Source organism: Ammospiza caudacuta, chromosome 8, assembly GCF_027887145.1.
Source record: "Ammospiza caudacuta isolate bAmmCau1 chromosome 8, bAmmCau1.pri, whole genome shotgun sequence".
Taxonomy (NCBI): Eukaryota; Metazoa; Chordata; class Aves; order Passeriformes; family Passerellidae; genus Ammospiza; species Ammospiza caudacuta.
The window spans coordinates 35052028-35073313 of record NC_080600.1 but is presented as its reverse complement, the minus strand read 5'-3'; the positions used below and the strand labels follow the sequence as shown (position 1 = coordinate 35073313).

At 40.9% G+C, this 21286-nt stretch overlaps 3 protein-coding genes across 10 annotated transcripts in view; 2 read left to right on the top strand and 1 right to left on the bottom strand.

Annotated features, from left to right (window-relative positions):
- ESYT3 (extended synaptotagmin 3) overlaps window positions 1-2481 on the top strand; it is a 30137-nt gene extending 27656 nt beyond the window's left edge. Inside the window, exons 21-23 of the mRNA XM_058809633.1 lie at window positions 239-344; window positions 916-965; window positions 1853-2481. Coding sequence (XP_058665616.1) covers window positions 239-344; window positions 916-965; window positions 1853-1889 — 193 coding nt within the window. The 3' untranslated portion in view covers window positions 1890-2481. The remainder of the gene's footprint in view (window positions 1-238; window positions 345-915; window positions 966-1852) is intronic.
- Window positions 2482-3119: 638 nt separating this feature from the next.
- On the bottom strand, window positions 3120-14191 carry CEP70 (centrosomal protein 70). 6 transcript variants are annotated; one of them, XM_058809592.1, is made up of 16 exons: window positions 14005-14191; window positions 13470-13569; window positions 13185-13308; window positions 12686-12866; window positions 12194-12363; window positions 11082-11141; window positions 10299-10398; window positions 9819-9907; window positions 9414-9491; window positions 8296-8398; window positions 7506-7676; window positions 6764-6910; window positions 6085-6253; window positions 4724-4838; window positions 3686-3765; window positions 3120-3316 (listed from the first exon to the last, which is right to left on the bottom strand). In XM_058809592.1, exons 1-16 carry the CDS (start codon window positions 14011-14013, stop codon window positions 3249-3251), a joined length of 1764 nt encoding a protein of 587 aa, XP_058665575.1. In that variant the 5' UTR covers window positions 14014-14191; the 3' UTR covers window positions 3120-3248. The 6 variants fall into 6 exon arrangements, with proteins under 6 accessions (XP_058665575.1, XP_058665576.1, XP_058665578.1 ...); XM_058809593.1 differs by having other exon boundaries at window positions 9414-9488; XM_058809595.1 differs by lacking the exon at window positions 11082-11141.
- FAIM (Fas apoptotic inhibitory molecule) lies at window positions 14150-21207 on the top strand. Of its 3 annotated transcripts, XM_058809598.1 has the most exons (6): window positions 14150-14174; window positions 15621-15678; window positions 16323-16458; window positions 16817-17045; window positions 18464-18513; window positions 19930-21207. In XM_058809598.1, the coding sequence occupies exons 2-6, from the start codon at window positions 15635-15637 to the stop codon at window positions 20077-20079; spliced, it is 609 nt and encodes a 202-aa protein (XP_058665581.1). In that variant the 5' UTR covers window positions 14150-14174; window positions 15621-15634; the 3' UTR covers window positions 20080-21207. The 3 variants fall into 3 exon arrangements, with proteins under 3 accessions (XP_058665581.1, XP_058665582.1, XP_058665583.1); XM_058809599.1 differs by lacking the exon at window positions 15621-15678 and having other exon boundaries at window positions 14161-14174; XM_058809600.1 differs by lacking the exons at window positions 14150-14174; window positions 15621-15678 and adding an exon at window positions 14224-14318.
- The last annotated feature ends 79 nt before the right edge of the window (window positions 21208-21286 follow it).

Genomic DNA, 21286 nt, shown 5'->3' with positions numbered 1-21286 from the left:
TTTTCCTCCTTCCCCCTGGCACGGTGGACAGTCTGAACAGTGTTATCTTTCATGAGGCCTGGAAAAGGTTCCCTGCAATGTGAATAAACCCTCACTCTAGAATTGCCTTATCTGTGTGTTTCTTCCCTGTTAAAGTCCTAGCCATTGATGCTGTACTCTGTCACTACATTCTGCCCACTGGTGCTCACAGGGTTTTAGTTTTTGCCTTAAGTCTCTTCTTTTTAAACTTTATTTCAAGGTTTGAATTTTTTGAATCTTTGGAAAATGTCAAGAAAAGGACACTGGACATTGCAGTGAAAAACAGCAGGCCATTCATTTCACAGGAGAGGAAGGAGCTGGGGAAAGTAAGTTTAAAGAATGTCACTACAGATATAACAGAGATGAACAATCTGGGCTATTCCTGAAATCCTCAAATGTGGCTCCAGTAGCTGATTCTCAATGATAGGACTGGAAATCTGGAAACAATTTTTTTTCTGCCAGATTTTCATCTCAAATGAGGCTGTATCCATGTGGGAGCTGTGTGGTCTCATTTCAGAAGGGAGCTCTTGAAGTAAGCCCTGGTTCCTGGGCCCTGGGGCTGCCTGTGTGAGGAATGGCTCCAAAAGTGCAAACACAGAGCTGAGAAAGGCATTGGGGTTAAACCCCACAATTTGCCAACACTGCTTTGACTTTCTGTGAACAGCTTTGATTCTGTGAGAAGTAAACTGCAATTGCTTCTTCAGTGACAGATAAATTTCCAAGCAGTGCTATAGGAAATGGAGCTGGTTCATGCCTACACTATCCTGGGAATGTGGGAAGCTTCATTTTTCCTCAAGCCTGAGCTGGAAAGTAGGTCTGACTTGGGAGGAGTGGTAGCTTAGCTAATCAATTTATATGCTGAATAACCTACAAACAAAAAAAATTTGCTTTTTAAAGGTGCGCATTGACTTGTCCCGGGAGGATTTAATAAAAGGCTTTGCCCAGTGGTAAGCACTCATCTCTATCCTTCCAAACATTGCTTTGCTGGGAGCTTGCATGACTGCTGTGGGAGTGAGTGCTGGTAACTGGGCTGTATTTGGGTGAGCAAGAAGAATATCTGACCTGCAAAGGCAGGACTAACTTGAGCTAATCTGGCAGTTCTATCTAAATTGTGTTAATCCACTGGCTGTGCAGTGCCTGCCCTGTGAGACAGCTCTGATGAGATGCCTGTGTCAATTATAGTCTTCAGCATATTTTAAGTTGCCATAAAAGCCACAGGGGCACATAAGTAAAAGAATTTTGTTTATTAAAGTAACCTGGCAACAAATTTTAACTTGAATAAAGATCTTAACTAAATACTCTGATCAGCAATATATATGTATGATAAAACTTTAATTACAAAGCATTTATAGAAACTATTATAATAAGCCACTTAGAGTTTTGCTTGTGCATTCATTGTGGTTCTGAGGCTTGTATGTTCCTGGTCTTAGGTGGAAGAGAGAACCAGGCTTGGGTGTTTTTTTCCACTCCTGTGTCTTTAGTAAATGGCAGGAGTTCTTCCTTCTTTCTCCTTCAGTGGAGCCTGAGGAATGTAGTGTGGGTAGTCCAGGAGCTTGCCATCTGCACGGGCAGTGAGCCAATATTCCAATAGGAAAACCACATTTCCCTGGCCAGCTTGTGTGTGTGTCTCAGGGCAATTGTGGGAAGAGGAAAAAAGGATGCACCCAAAGTTCCTGGTGAAGAGCTGAAGTTTGAGGCCATCTCTGGAGCCTCCTTTGCTGTGCTGCCTGTGAAGCAGAAGCAAGAAAGCAGCCCAAGTTTTCTCTACTGTGCCAGTTAAAACTGTTAAGAAGGTTTTCAACTATGGTAATTACTTATTGTGTCTGTCTTGCAGGTATGAGCTGACAAGGAGCAGACGCAAGAAAATCTGATTTCTTCTCATGTACATAAATTACTGATTTTTCAACTTCCTATGGATGTACATATCTCTTGTAATTAACTTGTTTTGCACAGTCATTGCAAATTTGAAGCAGGCTCCAGCTCAGGACATGCAAATTTAATGATCCTATTCAGGGATTAGTTCTCACTGAAGTTAAATGTATTTTCCCCCACATAGGGAATAATTTGTCCTTAAAGAATAAGTCCTTTATTTTTGCTATTTCTGGCAAATCCCTCCTCAAAGGACCTTTAAGTGTGAAACCTCTCTTAAAGAAGGGTTGTACCTGGGGAGATTTTGGACTGTCAGCCATGTGTCATTCCTTTGCTTGGCAGTCTGATGGCCCTAGGAACTTGTTCATGTTGTTTTAACATGGCAGTGGTGTACTTTTAAAAGAATACATTTTGAAACAGTATTCTTCAGCTGTAGGGCTAGAGAACCTTTTAAAAGAGAAATTCTTTAACAGCTATTTTTTTTGAGAAACTAAAGTGGTAGTCCACTGTTCAAAAGTACCTTAGCTGATTGTGGCTGCAGGTATGTAAATAATGAGCTTCCAAAGCAGGGAGATGAACTCACCAAGATGTCATTAAGGTTTTAGTTTGTGACACCTTAACTGGTTTTGTCCTTTCTTACAGTACATTTCAAAATCTTGTAAACCCGGATTCTGTCTGAGGAACAGCAAAGTTTTGTAAACTAAGCTTTAATAATATTGAGGCAAAATATTTTTGGAAGCTTGGTGTACTTGTTTCTGTACAATAAACTTTTAATTGTCTTGCATAAGAGACTTGATCTAATCCTTTCTAAAACTGACTTTTGGAATACAACGATGGTAACTTCAAACCATCGCCTGAAGCCAATTTCAAAGATTTTTGGCCTAGATTACATTAACCCAGTCTGCCTCAGTCCATAATCAGAGAATACTCACTGAGTAACAATGTTCCCATCCCAAACTGATCTGGAAATGTGAACCACATTTTAAAATAGGCTCTCAAGGAAACCAAGATTGAGCATTTGTGTAAGTGTGCTGGCTATGGCAGTAAGGGCATCTTTACCTCATACTTACTGGGTCAGCAATATTAAAAGTGGTTAGAGTTTGTGCTGGATGTTGAGCTGGGTTCAGTTTCCTGGACTGATACAGAGTATATTGGTTCTCTCTCTGGAATTGAGTAGACCAGTTGACAGCAGTTAAAGTTTTTCTTAAACTGACCAAGAATTAAATAAAAAATTAAAAATGCAGTAATTTTTATTTAAGTAAAAAAAAATCTGGAATTGTTGCTTAGGAGGTAGCTGCAATGTCATGTGCACCAGCAGGTACATTCACAGGTAAGAGAAATCTTGCTCAGGAAGAGCAGAGTCACCCATAACCAGCTCCCCATTTCAGGTTTTGCACTGCAGGTAAAATATCATCCACGTTACTGATCTCTGCAACAGAATGGAAAGCAAAAGGGTTAGGCTTATGAACCCAGAACACCTTGAGTTCAACCAAGATTCTAACTTAAACAGATGGTGAATTAAATAAACTCCTCAGACCTTTTAATGCTTTTGGAAAAAAATCAATTAGGCTTGTAAGTAATAGGCTTAAGTAAATGCAACCCCATGTTAAATGCAAATAAATTGTTTTGGTCACTTCCTGAGGAAAGGTGGAAAGGAGAGTGAGGCAAAGGCAGCACCCTCCCTCACATCCTCCTTCTGTTTTAGCACAGCAGGAGTAAAGAAAACATGTGTTAACTGTTTAGAGTTATATGAGGAAGTGTTGGCATGAAGATAATTATTGTTGCAAATATTACTCACCTAGAAGACACAGCAAATCTTGAATGAGAGCTTGAAAAGGTGGAAAGAAGCACTCATGTTCTTCAAGCTTATTGATGATACTGGAATGGAGAGTGAGACAATCAGGTGAGAGGTGCAAGGACATGGCAAGTTCATCCTCTTGGCCATTTTGTTGTTCTGTGCCATGACTTTGTGAAAATATTGCTACTTAGTACATAAAACCATGGACACCAATGTTCTGTTCTCCAGTTCTGAACCCTGCAGCCAACAAGGGAGCTGTCACAAGGATCTCTGATTTCACTACTAATGCTGTATACACATCCTTCCTTCCTCCCTCACATGGCTCCAGGTAGTCTGGGGCCTGGAACATTCGTCTGTGTATGCTAAATATACTGCCTGGGGGTGGCTGGTATAACTGCCTTGGAGGTAGAGCAAGAAATGCTTTATAAGCAGCTGTTCTCCAGCTGAAACTGAGAAATGAGTGCAGAAAGGCTGAGGGAGTGAGTATTGTTAACTCAGCATGTGTCAGACTTGCTGCCTGCTCCCTTTTTAGTTTGTCTGTAAAGCACATGCTGAATGCCAGCCCTCAGGGTCTGCTGCCACCCAGATGTGGCTGTTACCTGTTGAATGTAGAACTGGATTTGTCCAGTTTCTAAAGTGTTTGTAGGCAGCTTGAGGCAAACCCTGCCTTGGCAACTGGAACACTTCAATGTTACATCTGAGACTTGCATCACTTTCTCCTCCCCACCCAGGTGCCACATTTGTCTCCTGATGAAACATGTATCACATTAAGCCTTGTTTGATCACATTATCCATGCAAACCAGAGAGTGTTTTGGAACCTTCTGGCCTCAATTCTTCCCTCTGTCAACTTCATCTTTTTGACAGAATACAAGATTTGTTTCAAGCAGGACAGCAGTAACTAACACCTGTGCTGTGGCAGCTCACTGACTTTGTAATGATAAAATGATAAAAGTTTCTTTCAGCATCAGTTTTTGCCGGTTCTCAATTACTACATTTGATGTTTGCAGAATGGTCAGCAGTGGAACAGCCCCACATACCTGTGGATGTCTTGGGTGCCCAGAAGCTGCTGTACCTGCTCAGTCACATTCTTATTAATGATGTCACACAGTTTCCCAACAGTATTCACTACCACAGTGGGTGGAGCTGAACTGTCTGTGCAAAAACAAACACCTCATGATTCTTTTGACAGTAATGACAGGAAAGTATTTTAGACACAGTTGAATTTTTGCAGGTGCACAGTTTTTACTTGGTTGTCATAGATCTAGGCATTTCCATTACATCATTCACAGAAAATAGAAATAAACAAATGGTCAGAAATAAACAAATGTTAGCTAGGAGTGGGGATTCTCTCACTAATCCTTTAGTGGCTAAAAAAGCCTTGGCAGAGCTGTGTGTTCACAGCAGAGAGGGTACTAAAGTGCACCCTTACAATGTCAGTGGAAATCAGCCAACTGAAATTATATATAGAGAGGGGGGTTATTAAATTAGGTTCTTGTGACACAACAGACACACTGTAGGGGCTAGGCCAATAAGGAACCTGCTTAACAAACATGGAAATGTTTGGAGGAGGATGTTTTTTGTTAACACCCAGAACTTGTTTTGGTATTGAATTTTAACCTGTCTGCAGTGCTGTGAGTGAAGGTAGCAGCGTCCTTGTCCTTTTCTCCTTCAATTTCAGAAGAACTTGGACAAGGCATCTTCTGAGCTGCAGTTATGAGGGGGAGGTGAGGTTTCCTCCTCTCCCATGCTGGCTGCAGGCAGGAACACTGCTTCCCTCCTTGAATGAGGCTCAGCAGCCCAGGGGCTCTGGGGCTGGACATCCTACAGCCCAGCCCAACCTTTTAACCCAGGAGCAGCAGGAGCTGCAGTTCTACAGAAGTTCCCACCAGAAGGGAAATAACCAACTAAACCTCTGAGTACTGACAGTTTTTGACATTCAACAACTTGTTTTGGTTTTTAAGTTTAGCAGCATAAGATGGAACTTTTTGAGGACTGGACCCAATTACAGTTGAATGAATTACTGAGTAGAAATCTACCTCTGAGACAGAGTTATTTTCTTCCTTAAATTTGTTATCTTTCAAGTGAAGAATAAACAACAATTATGGAATCAGCTCACCAAAAAAAAAATTTTGTGGAAAAAAAAAATTCTATTTCCCCTGTTATTTTCATCTTCTGCCTCCCTGTTATTCCTCAGCAACTGCTAAAGGCTTACAAATACTGGGGATTTGCTATTTGAGCTATAAATTGAGAGGAACCTCTTTTTGTCTTCCCAGTGAAGGAAACACCTAGTTAATTCATTTCTCAACAGCTGAACATTATTTTCTATGAAGAGGGCAGCTTTTCACCTGTCTCCTTTTTCTGGAATGGTGTGAAAAATCAGCAGGTGGTCAGCCTTTACCTAGTTCCAGGAGCTCTTGGAGGTTCCTCATGGCATTGGTCATTTCCCCCAGCTTTGTGTACACCTCGTTCATCCGTGGATAAACACCACTCAGAGAATTCACATCAAACAGCTTCTGGAAGTGGGACACTATGGCAGACAGGGTTTGCAAGGACTGTGTCTGGCTGGTCTGCAGCAAGCAGGAAGAACTCATCAATGGTACTGCTTAACGAGGCAAGAGTACTTTAAGCTGTGAAACATTCATAAAACCAGTCTGAAGAACAGGTGTAACTTCCCTTACAAAATCTCAATGTTTCAAATCTTTTTAAATCTGAAGACACAGTTCAATAGTTTTCAGGCACAAGCATACACCAAACTCCAAATATTCTTTTGAAAGCTTCCTTCTCTGTTGCTAAGAGAAGTATTTATGTATTCTCAGCCCTGAGAGACAGAACAGGATAATTGCTGAGACTACAGGGCAATGCAAATTCACTGCTGGTCAAGTGCCTTTGATTAAAGCAATCTTCCCCAAGGTGAATTTATCCATTATGTTAAAAGAGTCTTTGACTACTGGATGTCTTCAAACAGGTATTTCTTAAATGCTGCAAGGCTTTCAAATGCACCAATCTAATCACTGTGTGAAGAATGCATTTAAGAACTCCACAGTAACTTGTGATTATAAATCTCTGATAAGAATTACCTTTTCCTTATGTTCTAATTCTTCCAAAATTGCATCTACTATCAACTGAAGGTCTTCAACTCGTATGGATTCTCTGTTATCCTGTGGATTTTTAGTGTTCCAAGGCAGCAATTCCAGAGATAGTTTTCTCAAGGACCTATGCAAATCCTTAAGAAAGGAGGAGAGCCAACTTATTTTGCAAACTGCTTAAAGTTGTTTTTAGTATAGAAACAGATGCTTTTCTGTTTCTTATACGCAGAAAACATTCCAGTACTGGAGAGGTAAAGATTTTAGTTTTCATTAATTAAAGGATAGTATCTTGCTGACATTCTTTGATTTGAAAAGAACAGAGTAAAAAATATTGTATTTGCTATGTATTACAGTTTCAGTGAAATAGGAAGTATTGGTCACAAAGAGTTTGGCTTTAAACAAAACTATTTCACTTGTATTTGGATCAAAAAGTCACTGGTCAGACAAAAGGAAGGAAGAGAATGCACCATCATCAATGTGTGAAGTCCAGACTCTAAAGCTTAAGTTTCCTCTCAGGGACTCAGTTAATGAAATGAAATAAAAGATTTACACAGAGAAGTATCTCTGGTACATATTTCACATGGACAACAGATTACTTGTAAAATTTAACACCAGGTCAGAAAATAACAAAAGCTACATGTAAAAAACCCCACAACAACATATAGGGAGGGATGGAGGAGAGGAGAGCAGATGAAAGGAAACCAAGAAACAGAGTACAACAATGTGTTGTTACCTTTAGGGCTATGAGTTGATCTGCCCACATTTCTACAGTGAGTGGAAGATGCTCAAATCCACATGCCTGTCCATTCTCTTTATTGTCATTTTTCACTGGTCCTTTGCTGGGCCGGAATATTAACGGAGGAGCTCTTGGGCTTTGCAAAATAGAATCAATATGGGACAAAACCTTCAAGAACAAATTACAAATGTTATTGCTCAAATATGTATGATGTTTTGGAATGAAATCCCTCTTTATCACAGTCATGATTGTCTAAAATTAAGTCATAAACAGCTCCAATATTACTATTGACTGATTTTACACATGCACTCAACATGCAATAGACTCAGAGATTTCAACATATACCAGCTAGAAGATATGTAAAAGTAATGTAAGTATATACTTCCCTTTGAGGTATACTTAACATTTATCCACTCAAGGCATTGTAAATTCCACAGTTCACAGTTTGCTAAGTTTTATTATATTTAGGCTTTTTAATTAGAAGAAAAATAAAGGCCACTATCACCCAAGATCTTGAACCCCTGTTCTGAACAGACTTCAGCTAAATCATATTTACCAGCCTAGTGTCTGCTGCCTTGCTGTGATTTCAGGTAGTTTACACTCCAACAGAACAAGAACCAGCCTACACTGACTGCCAAATCCAAAAATGACTCATCTTACACAGAGGATTTGATAGGCATTCTTAGCCTCAGACCAGCACACCCCAGTCAACACAGCTAAACAGAACATGTAAAACATTTCATTGTAGCAGTGCTAGAAACATGCAGAACAGATACAATTTGGGTACCTGCAAGTATTGCTGGCAAGCTGCCTGCAGCTGATCCACAGTGGCAACTCTCCCAGAGTCTTTGTTTTCTTCTTTTTTTTCTCCAGTCCTACTCCCTGAAAATCTGCACAAAAATACAACACAGTGGGTCACACAAGCAGCCTTAGCAGGAGATGCTACCTTTAACCTTGGTGGAAGAACCAGGTGTGTATCACTGAAACACACAAAGTAAATATCCATGTTATGATGCTGGGCAATAAAATTCCATCAGACCCAAGTAACACAGAATGACAACACAATACTCAATGCAAATATCAATAATTTATCTCAAGTCTCCAGGCTGAGGCTATGCCAGACTGCTTGCTGATTTAGAAGGGACACCACCAGGTTTTCTGTTACCAGAGTTCTACTATGGCTGAAGACCTAAAATCCAGAATTTTACTCTAAAGGCTCAAATTCCAAGCTCAGTTGTTATCTGCTTCTGCTGGAACATCTTTCCTGGCTTATTACTTCAAATCTCACTTTTCATCTAAATGATACTTAATGCACAAGAGAATAGACCATTTAAATATACACAACATGTCTATTTATTTTTAAGTGATGTCTTTTTCAGTCTATACAATATTTAGCATTCAGTATACACAAGGACAAATGACTAAGTGAAATTACAGTTAAAAACACTTCATTAGTACTAGAACTTTTATATCTTCCATGTATTTTCTTAGCAATATTTCAGAAAAAAAACAGTCAAGTTCTAAGAATAATCTGGACATAACTTCAGTAGCTGCAACATTTTGCCAACTCACACTTTCCCATTTATAATTCATCATGAAACCAATAACTTCCTTTACAGCTTATGGAAGCAGCAAACACCAGAGATGGCCCTGTACATATTGCCAGCAAAAGAACTCAAATCAAATCCAGAAAGACAAAATGAAATAAAAAACCTCCATTTGGAGACCCTGCTATCATTTCAGAAATAGAGGGCTGCTGAGGTCCAGCAGCACTTGCTGCTCATAACCAAAGAATGCTGATAAGGCACATGCTATATAAGCTACTCTCTACATCACAGGCTGCAGAGTAACCTTGCCTTCAGAAATCCAGAGGATTCATGAAAGTCCCTGAAAGAATATACTTACTGGGTAGTTTTCTTTAAAGCTTTCTGTAGTTTCTTCACTTGGTGCTTGTAAAATTTTAATTCCTGTGCAGTTGGCCTGCTAGACAGAAAAAGTACCATGTTATATGTCTTGCATTGGAAGGTATCTATAAAATTCATCCAAGCAAAAAGGTAAAAAAGCTTTGCCAGTGCCAAAAAATCATTCTGGAAATTAAATTCTGCTATATTTCTACATGACAACAGCAATAAAGAGCAAACTAACCAGTAGCAGCTGTTATTAACAGTGTAGGGAGAGCAGTGTGGCTGTTGCTGCCATATCTCATTTCTTTGATCACAGATTTCACACTTGACTTTCACAATTGCTGGTGCTTGTAAAGCAAAGTCTACTGAAATGGCCTTGCAAAGAATGACACTTATCCTTTCTCACCTTATTTCCAAGTTTTTCTTGAAATTTATATTTTCAAGCAAAAGCTGTTCATTCTTGGCTTTTGTTTCAGTAAGCTGCTTCTGGAAAGACTGCAACAGAGACTGGGTTATTGCTTTTATTGCCCTCATTTCATAATGAACAAGCTTCAACAATTTAAAGTGTGTGCATGTTAAGAAGGGTTCCCAGTTGCCTGGACAGCAAAGCAGCATGGATGAGGAGTCAGATGATGGAGCCAAGAGCCTGGTGCATCAGACCCCAGGTGGAGCCCTGTGACCAAAGGAGGTCTATGCAATTCTCAGCAGACTCAAAACATTTTGCTGAATCTTTGCACAAGGACAGGGACTCTGCCCATAGAGGTTACAAGCTCAGAAGACATGACAAGAACAAGAGACAGAAAACAAACATGTTTATGTTTCTGTGTGGCTCTTGAAGGGTTACCATTGAGAGATCTGCACTGACTTATTCTTGGCAGTTCCATACCATGAGCAGTGCTTTGTAATTAGGAGTAGCATCTAGATTTAAGAACTCTTCCTTGGTTTTTACTTCTCTCTGCATCTCATCTTCATCTTTTTTATATTGCCTATTGGGAAAAAATAAATTGGTTCAGCTTAGTGCAGTTCATTTAGCTCAAAAATTTAAGTTGGTTTAGTTAGCAGTTATGTATGATGATAATGTTTCCATAAACTACCAAGTAAATAGGATAGGTATTCTGCCCTAAGATTCCTGCTCTAATTTCTGGGAAAGCTGTTTCATGTGCTAATGAAATGCATTTATCCACAGCAGAAACTCCAGTACAAGCAAATCCCATTTCAGTTTTGTCAACAGTAATCTCAAGCTATAGGAATGTCTCAGGTATCTGTTTGTTGCTTTGTGCCATGCAGGCACTGGGAGAGAGCTGAAAACCTTTAGTTTTGGGAGATCAATCAACTGAGCACAGCTAATGCAGTAATTCTGCCTGTGAACCATGGTAAAAGAGAAAGAGGAAGAAAAAGAAAGAAAGCAAGAAAGAAAGACTTATAGTTCAAGTATCTGAATACCCCAAGCCTCCTAACTGTCCTGGCCGCCTGACTGAGAAGCTGCTTAGCCTGACTGCCAGTTATTCTCTGGAAAAATCTAAATTTCCATCACTATTATAAGCCTTTGCTATTTCTTACATGCTAGTGATACCTGGAGCATAGAATATTTACCACTATAAGATTTAAGAACAGTAAGGGCTAAAATAATTTTGAACAGTAGAACCACAGGGCATTCAATGAGACCTACCTCAGCTCCTTTTTAATCTGACTAATTTGAGATTCATAATAGTCAATTAGACAAAGGTACCTGAAGAAAGGAAAAATTCATTTTGAATTTCAGATATTCTCACAAAACTCATCCTGTGACCAACCCAGAGGAACGGGTCAGCTCACACAGCTGCACTGCACTTTGGAAGTGGCTGCTGCAAACTGTGGAGTTTCTCTCATACCAGACATGGAAAAGTAGACATATTGAAACTGTGCTAGTTTAGAAACAGCAAAATATTCAAGAGGAGAAAAAAGTTAAATCTGCCCACCAGCCTCCTCATCTTATGCTTGTGGTTGCCCAGCAAGATTAACAGAGAGGCACAGTCAAAATCAAGTGTCTTGAGCACTCTGAGATTGTCTGGTTTGGAGAGACAGAGGAGGGAGGACAGGAAACCAAATTCAGTGATCCTTCCTCTGACATGGTGAGGGCTCAAGGAAAGGGCTGAGCACACACAATCTCTCTTAAAAGCTTCCCAGGTAAACACTGCTGGCCAGGCCTAGAGAGCTGAATTTTTATCAGCACAATAAAGCAATGGCTACCTGAGGCCTAGGAATGGGCAAATGCCTGATTGTAGCAGAGCTATGGAAATCCTCCTAGCAAGAGACACAGCCTTGTGACACTTTGGGAACTTACCCAAAAGCACTGGGAAGCTTACAAGCAAGCCTGCAGTGTTGCAAACATCACTTCCCAAAATTGGAAAGGCTCTTTTTAGGGGGGCTAAGGATGGTGTTTGCTGGGGGGTTTGTTTATTTTTAACTTACATTTTTAAATGTTAGAATCCCAGGATGAGATCATCCCAGCTGACACTGCAGCTACAGAGCAGAGTGAATCATTCCCTTCCCTTTGCTGACATCTAGTGTGGGCAGTGGGTGGCAATTTTTTAATTTCTGCCATGTATTTATGTGGCTTACAGTTTCACAGAAGAAAAATATCACTGCACTGAGGTACCTTCACAAGAAATTCATATTTCATCTTGGACTCCTAAAGTCTCCAGGTTACTTTTTTTCCCCATATAAATAGCAAGAAGCATTACATTAAAATCTGTTTCTTCATTTAATGTTGCAGGGATTCAGCAGAAGAGAATCACTTACTGCTGATCCAGGACAGACTTGGGAGCTCTCTTGCAAAACTGACAAAACATTTTCTTTTGAGTGTCTGCTCGCTGCTGCTCCTCCCTCCCAACTCTGCTCAGCTCCTTCTGCAAGTGGGCAATGATCTCTTGCTGTTCTTGCAGCTTTTCCTGCTGCTGTTGGTATTTCACCTGTGAACAGGCAATGGGAGCATTACTGAACTGCTCTGACCCACCAGCTGACTGTCCTGCACAAGCCCAGGTACAGTACAGTCCTTGGAACCAAGGAAAATGAGCACTTGGGTTTTAGCTGTGCTGAAGAGACAGTGGAAGAGGGATACAGACATTTTTCTATATTATTTCTAGAAAATTCTGCATAGTTTGAAAATACTTAGCTATAAACAGTGTACTAACCCTACGACCCAAGATTCATGTTTATTTAGATTAACATAAATATTTTGACACTTTTCACAAGTCAAAAGTTTGAATCCTCAGGCAGCACTATTTGAATTACCCGTGAAGCCTGTTGCTCTTTTTGAAGTTCCTTGACTTGGCTCTGTTGCTGGCATGCTTTAGCTATTGTTTCATCTTCCAGCTGACAAATTTTGGCCTTAATGTTTTTCACCAAATTTTCCAAATCATTAGCCCGTTGCTCTTGCCGAGATGCCCGACCTTGTTCCAGTCGTACCACATCTCTGAAAAAAGAAATGAATCCTTGCTTTTAACTTAAACTCATTTCACTATAGACACCTGACATTATGTGCTGACCTTGGATAACATCCTCTGGCAGCATGGGCGTGGTATGGGAAATACACTCATATGAGAAGAAGCAGCAGATGAAACAACAGAAGAGCTTGAAAGGAACTGAGACAACATTGCTGCATATTGAACAATAACCTCAGGAAAAAGGTCTTAGGCCTCTGGTGAGATAAGATCTCCACCAGGCCAGAGATGCAATACACCAATACTGATAATACTTGTACTCTGCAGGTAAATTCCTTCCACCGTCTTACCTAAGACATCGATTTGCCTCCATAAGTCCCTGCATCACCTTCTGCTGTCGCTCAATGTCTTCCACCAGCGTTTTTAACGCAAGTCTGATTCCTTGAGAAGACTCATGGTCTAGGACAATCATATCTGAAGACACAAAACATAAGCAAAGTCACAATGAAAGGGTTTGAACAGCCGAAGAAGATCACCTGTTTGCTGCCACTAGGAAGTCACAGCTTTGGGGATGCCTTATGAACTTACGGTTACTATTTCCGAATACAAAAATTACATTTCCTGACGTACATTACCTGATGTATCTCTGCAGCTTTGGGGGGCAGCAAGACTCACAGGTTTCAACCCATGACGCATTAATATCCTGTTTAGGTTTTCCCACTCTGCCTTCTCCTGCTGCATTGGGAGAAAGGGAAAATGAGGCAGAAACCTGAGTTCTTCACATGAGCTGTGCAGCAGAAGGTACCAAATGCCCCCAAATTAAAGCAAACCAACCCCAAACCCCCCAAGAGGCCACTACAGGAGGGCTTGTGAGAAACTCCAATAGGATCTGCAAAGCACATTGGGGAAAAGCGTACTTAATACCACACAGAATGCTCAGTTTCCCTGATCCCTACTGAAAGCAGAATACGCGCAATGAGTTAAATTCTCCTCTTTGGGAACCCCAAACCACCGGCCCTCGGCTCCCTCCAACGCACCCGGGGCGCAGCGGCCCCGCCGCGAGCGGAGCCCTCAGGGAGGCGGCGGCGGCTCTGGCGGTTCACGGACTGCTCCATGGCGCTCTGTCCCGCTCCAACCACCCAGCAGCGACACCCGGGGCCAGCAGAGTACCTCGGTCATGGCGAGGGCCGCAGGGCAGGAGAAGGGCCGCTCCTCAGGCCGCGGAGCTGCTCGGGCGGGAGCGGAGCGGCGGGAGCGGCGGGCGGGGGGGCCGCGGGGCGGCGCTGCGCGGGCGCCGCCATTTTGCGGCGCGGGAGGCGAGGGGAGGAGACCGGGCGGAGGTAGGAGCGGGGGCACGGCGGGAGCTGCGGCGGGCGCGGGGCTAATAAAAACAAAAAATAAAGACAGGAAGAAATGGAGAAAGCTCGTTGCTGGCGGTAACGGTGGGGGCAGATCTGCCAGCTTCGGAGCTCGTGCATTTCCCGGTATGCCACCCCGCGATGAGCGCTGCCGGGATTAGATGGATGGTCTGGAAGCCGTAATCCCAGCCTAGTTTTCGGAACGAGCCTTTCGTGTAATGGATAAACACCGCCTCGGGCTGCCGAGCTGGTCGGTGAATAGAGGCGGTTGTGCAGCCGTGCTGTGTGTCCCTCCTTCGGAGCAGGCGCCGCGCCCGCTCCCTCATGGAGAGCGCCCGGCTCTCCCTTGGGATGCGGAGGGATCGCTGGCCTCAGCAAACACCCCCGGCTAGAGTCTGCGCTCGGCCTTGGTGCAAAATAAACGTGTATCGCTTCATTACCATGATTTGAGGGGAAAAAATAAAAAAGGAATTTGTGTGGTCTGGGATGCTTCCTAACCCTTTCAGCATTGATCCTAAATGATGCCTAAAGCGCACACCGCAGGATTGCGGCCTGCCCGGGCGATGAGGTCTCTGGGCTGTCCGGGACCCGCTTCGGGCACCTCCCGAGGCCGCCCCTTGTGCCGAGCCGGTCTGTGCCGAGCCTGCTCCCCGGAGCCGAGGAGGGAAATGTTCCCCGCCTGACTCCCACCGTGTGCCCAGGGATTCCGCCTTTGCAAGAACCAGAAACTTCAGGAGCGGCCAAAACAACCTCCTCATTTATTAGCACGTTTATTATTAGCACGTTTGTTTATTGATAGGTACAAACATGACCGATCATGATGAAATTAATGAGTGAAAATAATACACTAAAAAGCGGTGGTTGTAAAACACAGTCGCGGTCTAAAATCCACTTAAGTAAGAAATTAGTTCCTTGTGGCTCACATAGATTTTGTGACTGAATTGCCAGGTCAAATTTACTAATGTGCTTGTTGAAAGCTGCTACAGTGGTTTAGAAGAAGGAGGAGGTGAAATCACTGCCTGTGCTATTTCCAGTCCCATATTCATTATGGTCTGGGACTGAGATGGGCAGCTCTGGACTGGGTTCCTGCTTTGGTCAAACTTAATTTCTAAACTGTGGCAGCCCATTTTTCCATCCAGTAACTGACAAAGTTATAAGGAGATAGTAAAGGTAGGACAAACTTTACTAGCACTTATTTGGTTTTGTAAAATACAATATTTTTTGAAATATTTGCCTTTCTGTCTTAGAGAAAGATGGTTGTATTTTAAGTGTTTTTATTTTATCATATATATGACAGCACTGCATGTTAGTTAATGATGCTAAATGTCCTTTATCTTAGCTGGAGAAAATTATGAAACTTTAGACTTCAGCGCTTCCCTCCTACTATTCTGCTTTTCTATTTTTTCTTGCTGCTAATTGGATTAAAAGCTCTTTTGGCTTCTATGGCATCCGGTGAGGAGATTACTGTCTGTGACGATGAAATAAGGTAAAAAATCAGAACTGTGATACGAGCAGATTTGGAAAGATATCCACAGTTCCAGTGGTCACTTATGACTGTATCTAAACTTTAAAAATTACTTGAATAAAAGGATATCTTACCAGATCCATTCCCCTGTGTCTGTGTGTGCAGAGTTGCATATCCAAATGATGTAGGTAGTGTTTATGAGATTAGAGACAAATCTGTTAACACAGCAAATAGCTAAACTGGTCATACTATTTTTTCAAGTCTAAAAAGCTGAAACACTTTCTTTGAGACCAATAAAATAATGTATTTTAATGCCTACTAAGAAATAGCTGAACTGTCCAGGAGTATCTTAAAACTAAATGAAATTTTGTTACCTATTGTCACCTGAATTTGGAGTTTTAGAGGTTAGGTGGGTAGCTGTGTCTTTGTACTGTTTGTCAAAATGAGTCTGTTTAACTCTTTATATTTTGTGATGTTTTGTCATATCTGAATGTCTGAAAAACATGAAAATATAAGCAGTTCTGTAAGCTTATTCTTTCAAGTCTCATTTTGTATTTGCAAAAAGTGCAAATACAAAAGCAGAAGAAGCAGTAAAGCTTTGAACTGCAGACATTGGGACTTGAACTTTCAATGACTATTAATTTGCTTTGTTGGTTTCTCCTTAGGTCTCGGTACAGCCACCTAGAGAAGATGACAGATTTGGTGGCTGTTTGGGAAGTAGCTTTAAGTGATGGTGTTCATAAGATTGAATTTGAACATGGGACCACTTCAGGAAAGCGTGTTGTCTATGTTGATGGAAAGGTGAAATTGCTATGTGCTCAAAATTCACTGTGCTACAGATTATATAAATGCACTTCCTTGCAACACACATCACAACAAACAAAAGACTAATAATGCAAGTGAGGTACATTCAGTTAATTACCTAGTTTAATAAAATGCATCATTCTTTTTTTCAGTTCCAGTTAAGGTGTGAGTATTCATGAAGTGCTTTGCTGTCCTTGGGCAGAGGCACTCTGTGCATACAAAGCACTATGTATGCATTCATTCCCAAGTAGTAGTTCAGTACTGAGCTGTCTCCTGAGTTCCAGTTCAATTTTTTAATATTAAAACATGCACTCAGGTTTTTCAATTAATACCCTCTTTGGTTTTTTTTCTACAGGAAGAAATAAGAAGAGAATGGATGTTTAAATTAGTGGGTAAAGAAACATTCACTGTTGGAGCTACTAAAACTAAAGCTGCTATTAACATTGATGCAGTCAGTGGCTTTGCATATGAATATACCTTGGAGATCAATGGAAAGAGTCTCAAGCAGTATATAGAGAACAGGTTAAAAACAACCAATACTTGGATATTGAACTTGGCAGGTACAGACTATAGAATTGTCCTAGGTAAGTAAGCATTGAGTGACTACATGTTGCTGCCTTTGAATAAATTGTGTGCATTTAAAAACTGGTAACTAAGAGAAAGCACAGTTGTGATGTAGCTCTGATGCTGTATAAAATCCTGGGGGATGTGGAAGTTTGGAGTGAGATGCCAAAGACAGTCTGAAAAGCAATGCTCTTGTTACACATGTGTGAGTCTGCAGGAGCATGGTCTAGATTTGGGTGGGGGGGAGTTGGGAGGCATTACTGCTGCTGCCTCCATAGAGCTGCCCTGGCCAGGCAGTTCTCCAGGTGCAGCCTGCTACAGAAACTTTACCTGCATTGTGATCAAACCTCACGTGGGTCTGAATTTGTTCAGCAGGTAACCAGGCTTTCCTTCCAAAAATCATCAGCCATGCTCAAGAAGTCTTTATCTGAAGTGCAACAATGTTATTCCATACTTTTGATAGATTGATGAGCATCCTTTTTTCTGCATCACTTCTTATCTACAAACTTAAACTAAAACTTTCCAATGATGTTCTTTCACTTTGTTAATAGTAAGGCAATACATTGCTTCTCTTCTGCCCTCCCTTTCCCAGTTACATTACAAGCAGGTGGGAGGAAGGATCCCGTGAGGAATTTGTCTGTGGCATCCAGTGGGAAAACTTCCCCTTGGGCATTGCTGATGGTTAGAGCTGGAGACAAGAGATCTCAGACTATGATTTCTTCTTAAACCTCAGCACAAAATGAACTGCCCTAAGATGAAGGGGAGCAATGAAGAAAGACAGTTTTAGACAGAAACAGTTAAGTCTTCATGGAATTTTAATCTCACTATCCTTACTGGAAAGACAAGCAGGGTTCAGCTCTGTGCTGATGTTGTGTCAGTGACAGTGTCAGTAAAGGGAATTCTACAGCAAAGGATGTGCTGGGAGAAGTAAAAGAATATTCTGCTTCAAGTTCAAAAAACCCCTAAGATTGATATTTAAAGTGGTACTTGGTGCTTTCAAAATATTAAGAATACATACAGTTTGATGGATGTTAAATAATGCTGCTTTTGAATTAATTTTACCTGGAAAAAAGAGAGCTTTATTGAACAACCAGCACTCAAATAATTAGCAGAAATTACTTCATTTTTCTGTCTTGTAAATTTTTTCAGTTTAAGACTGTCAGAGTACCTCTGGCACTATTCAAAAGAACACAGTGTTAATAGCCAGGGCTAGGGAGGGGTAAAAATGTATCTTCTAAGCAAAAGTTGATGACAGAGCCTCTTCTCTAGGCAGTGTGAGAGCAAGCCCTGTAGCTCAGGTATTACAGCTACTTAGGAACTTCTTTTGGGAATTGAAAGTAAAATTCAACAGTAGATTTTTAAAATTCCTAGATCCTTGTTGGTAGGGCCAAAAATAATTACCTTGCTCTTTCAACCTTGTTTTTCTTTTCCTTCACAGAAAAGGACACTATGGATGTGTGGTGCAACGGTCAAAAAATGGAAACAGCGGTATGTGATCCTTAACAAAGGCTCTTCCAGGCTATGGATAGATAAGCAAAGTTTGGCAGAATAAATCCCAGAGGGGCACACTACCTCCCTTTACCTAAGAGGCCAAGGCAGCCAGGATGCTCCTGGTCTGTTCCAAATGACCTTAACTGAATTTTATAATGGGCAGTATTTCAGTTCATATGTCAAACATCTGCAGGTTAAGGATAAATGATGCTTTTCTTTAGCCTTTTCAGACAAACAAAAGAAATTAGAGTCAGTTGTGCAGGGTTTTTAGGGAGAAAACTTTCTGGTGATTGGGAAGGATTTGAGTTTGATGCAGAGTGTAGAGCCACTGCATCCAAACCTGCTTGTGATAGTTGTCACTGAAAGTTGAACACATGTAGTCTGTTATGACTGATGCTTTTTGCCATTTTGAGGTGCTCCTAATACTTAGGGCTTAAGAGCCTCATTGCAACAAGTCAAATCTTTAACTTGATCACATCTGCATTAATTTTCAGAGCAGGCTGACAGCTAGGTAGTTTAATCTGTTTGGTGTCTTTCTGTTCTTTGATGATTTTCAATATGCACACCAGGTAGGCTTCCCCATCCTTGAAGGATGTGCTTTCTCACCAGGAGGTGTCAAAGCTTTTACAGCTGCCACAAGGAAGCCCCTGGATGAGTACAAATGGTAAAATCAACAGTTCTGCTATACCTGAGAGCAGGATGAAAAGATTCACCAAATGTTTGCTTAGTAATCAGTGGAAGAAGCCTCATCTTCCAGTAAATCAGGGCTTCTGCTCCTGATGGCTCAGCCTTTTCTACAACGTACTGAAAGCACTCTGAGGTGTCCTTGCAAGCTGTGAGTGCAGGTTTAGTGCCAAACTGTGCTTCCATTGGAGCAGCACCCATTAGTTCTGCTGTCACAAACATCATGACAAAAACACAGCCATGCCTGGGAAAATCTGTAACAGGAAATTCCAGAAATGCAGCAGGAGATGTGTATCCAAGATACACAACAGTTGTACTTGAGTCAGGGCTCTGCTGTAGAAGGCATCCTGAACACTTCACCTTTCACTGCCACTTGAGCACAGGTTTGTGTGGCACCTACTGGCTGTGCAGCACAACTTGGCAGGGTGCTGCCTTTTCTGGTTTTGTTTACTGACATGAATCACTAGTATTGATTCACAAACTCCAACCTTACCATTTCTGATTGTGTGACATTTTCATTGTCAGCTGATACCCACCAATCTTTAACTGGGCACATTGACAGAGCCCTGCCTGAGATTCAGCAGCTTTATTCAGCTTTCAGGCAGTCCTTGCCACAGGTACCTAAAGCTGCTGTAACTGTGGCAAGTGCAAGTGATCTTGACATTGATGCATTCGAGCTTTTCATTTATTAAAATATCAACTGTCTGTTTTTATTCTTGTCTCTCCCAGGGTGAATTTGTGGAAGATGGGACTGAAACTCACTTCACTGTTGCTGACCACAGCTGTTGCATTAAGGCTGTCAGTAGTGGGAAACGAAAGGAAGGAATTATTCATACCCTTATTGTGGACAACAGAGAAATCCCAGAGGCTGTGGAATAGCCTCTGCTTAACTGATTAGGGTAGGACTAAGATCAGGAATTTTCAATTACTGTGGTAATTATTTTAATATGTACTACTTGGTACATCTAGTTTGTGCTGGGTTTATTTTCTAGTTTCTGTACACAAAATTATTCTTTTTGAGACCAGATGAAAATAATTATGTACAACCTCTTATATTACCTGTTTTTTAAAAAAAGCTATATATATATATATATAGAATATATAGCATATCACTACGTGTGGAGAACACTGGTGAAACAGAAATTCTATCAGGAAAAATCATGCTATAATAAAATGAAAGATAAATATTCAGTAACACTGAATCCTTAACTGCAGGTGGATGTGGAGTGAAGAGAAAGCCTGTACTGGACACAGGAGTAAGATGTTAAAAGCTTTCTCCAGAGTTATTTTTTCTATTAAACTGACTATGGACCTTTTCACATACAGTTAAGGGAAATTACATAGTTAATAAAAAGGTTAATAATTAAATACATAGTTACCAATACTTGTGTTACAGTATTAAATTAATACTGAGTTATGAAAACTGTTCTCTATTCCCACTAGGAGCAAGATGTTACATTGTGCCAAAAATAACATTCCTTTCGGTGGTCTGGAAAGTGATGCTGTAGTTCAGAAACTCATTACTGAGTTTTTTCAAAAAAGAAAATAGAAGAAAAAAATAATTCCTGCCATGAAACCCCTTAAAAAATATCTCTTGGAGCATGCTGACATAAGAACTTACCTTTGTTCAGTGCTAACAAATCTTAAATGTACAACTGTGTGTTTTTATTGCAGTAATGTGTGAATCAAGAAATATGAGGACCAAGGGGACAGAAATGGAAAACAGTTGATTACTTTAATGGAATAGTTAAAATAGGAATAGACTAATTCTGTTTTCAGAATTGCAGCATAATTTCTAAGAGCAACCTTTGGATTTGAGAGCAAAACTTTTGTGTTAGTGACTCACACTACAAAACTACCTTTGAAACAGCAAGCATAGCTAATCTTAAAAATAATTTTTAAAAAACCCAAAATATTAATATATTAATCTAAAAGTTTGTTTTGCAATGGTTGAAAAATATTTCCACTTGTAACCTCAGAATTCAGAATTAAACTTTTATAACTTAATTTCTCTTGGACTTGTGAATGGTTCCTAGTACCATACTAGCTCAGGAGTTGCAGGTGCAGTACAAGCATCCTGGGAATC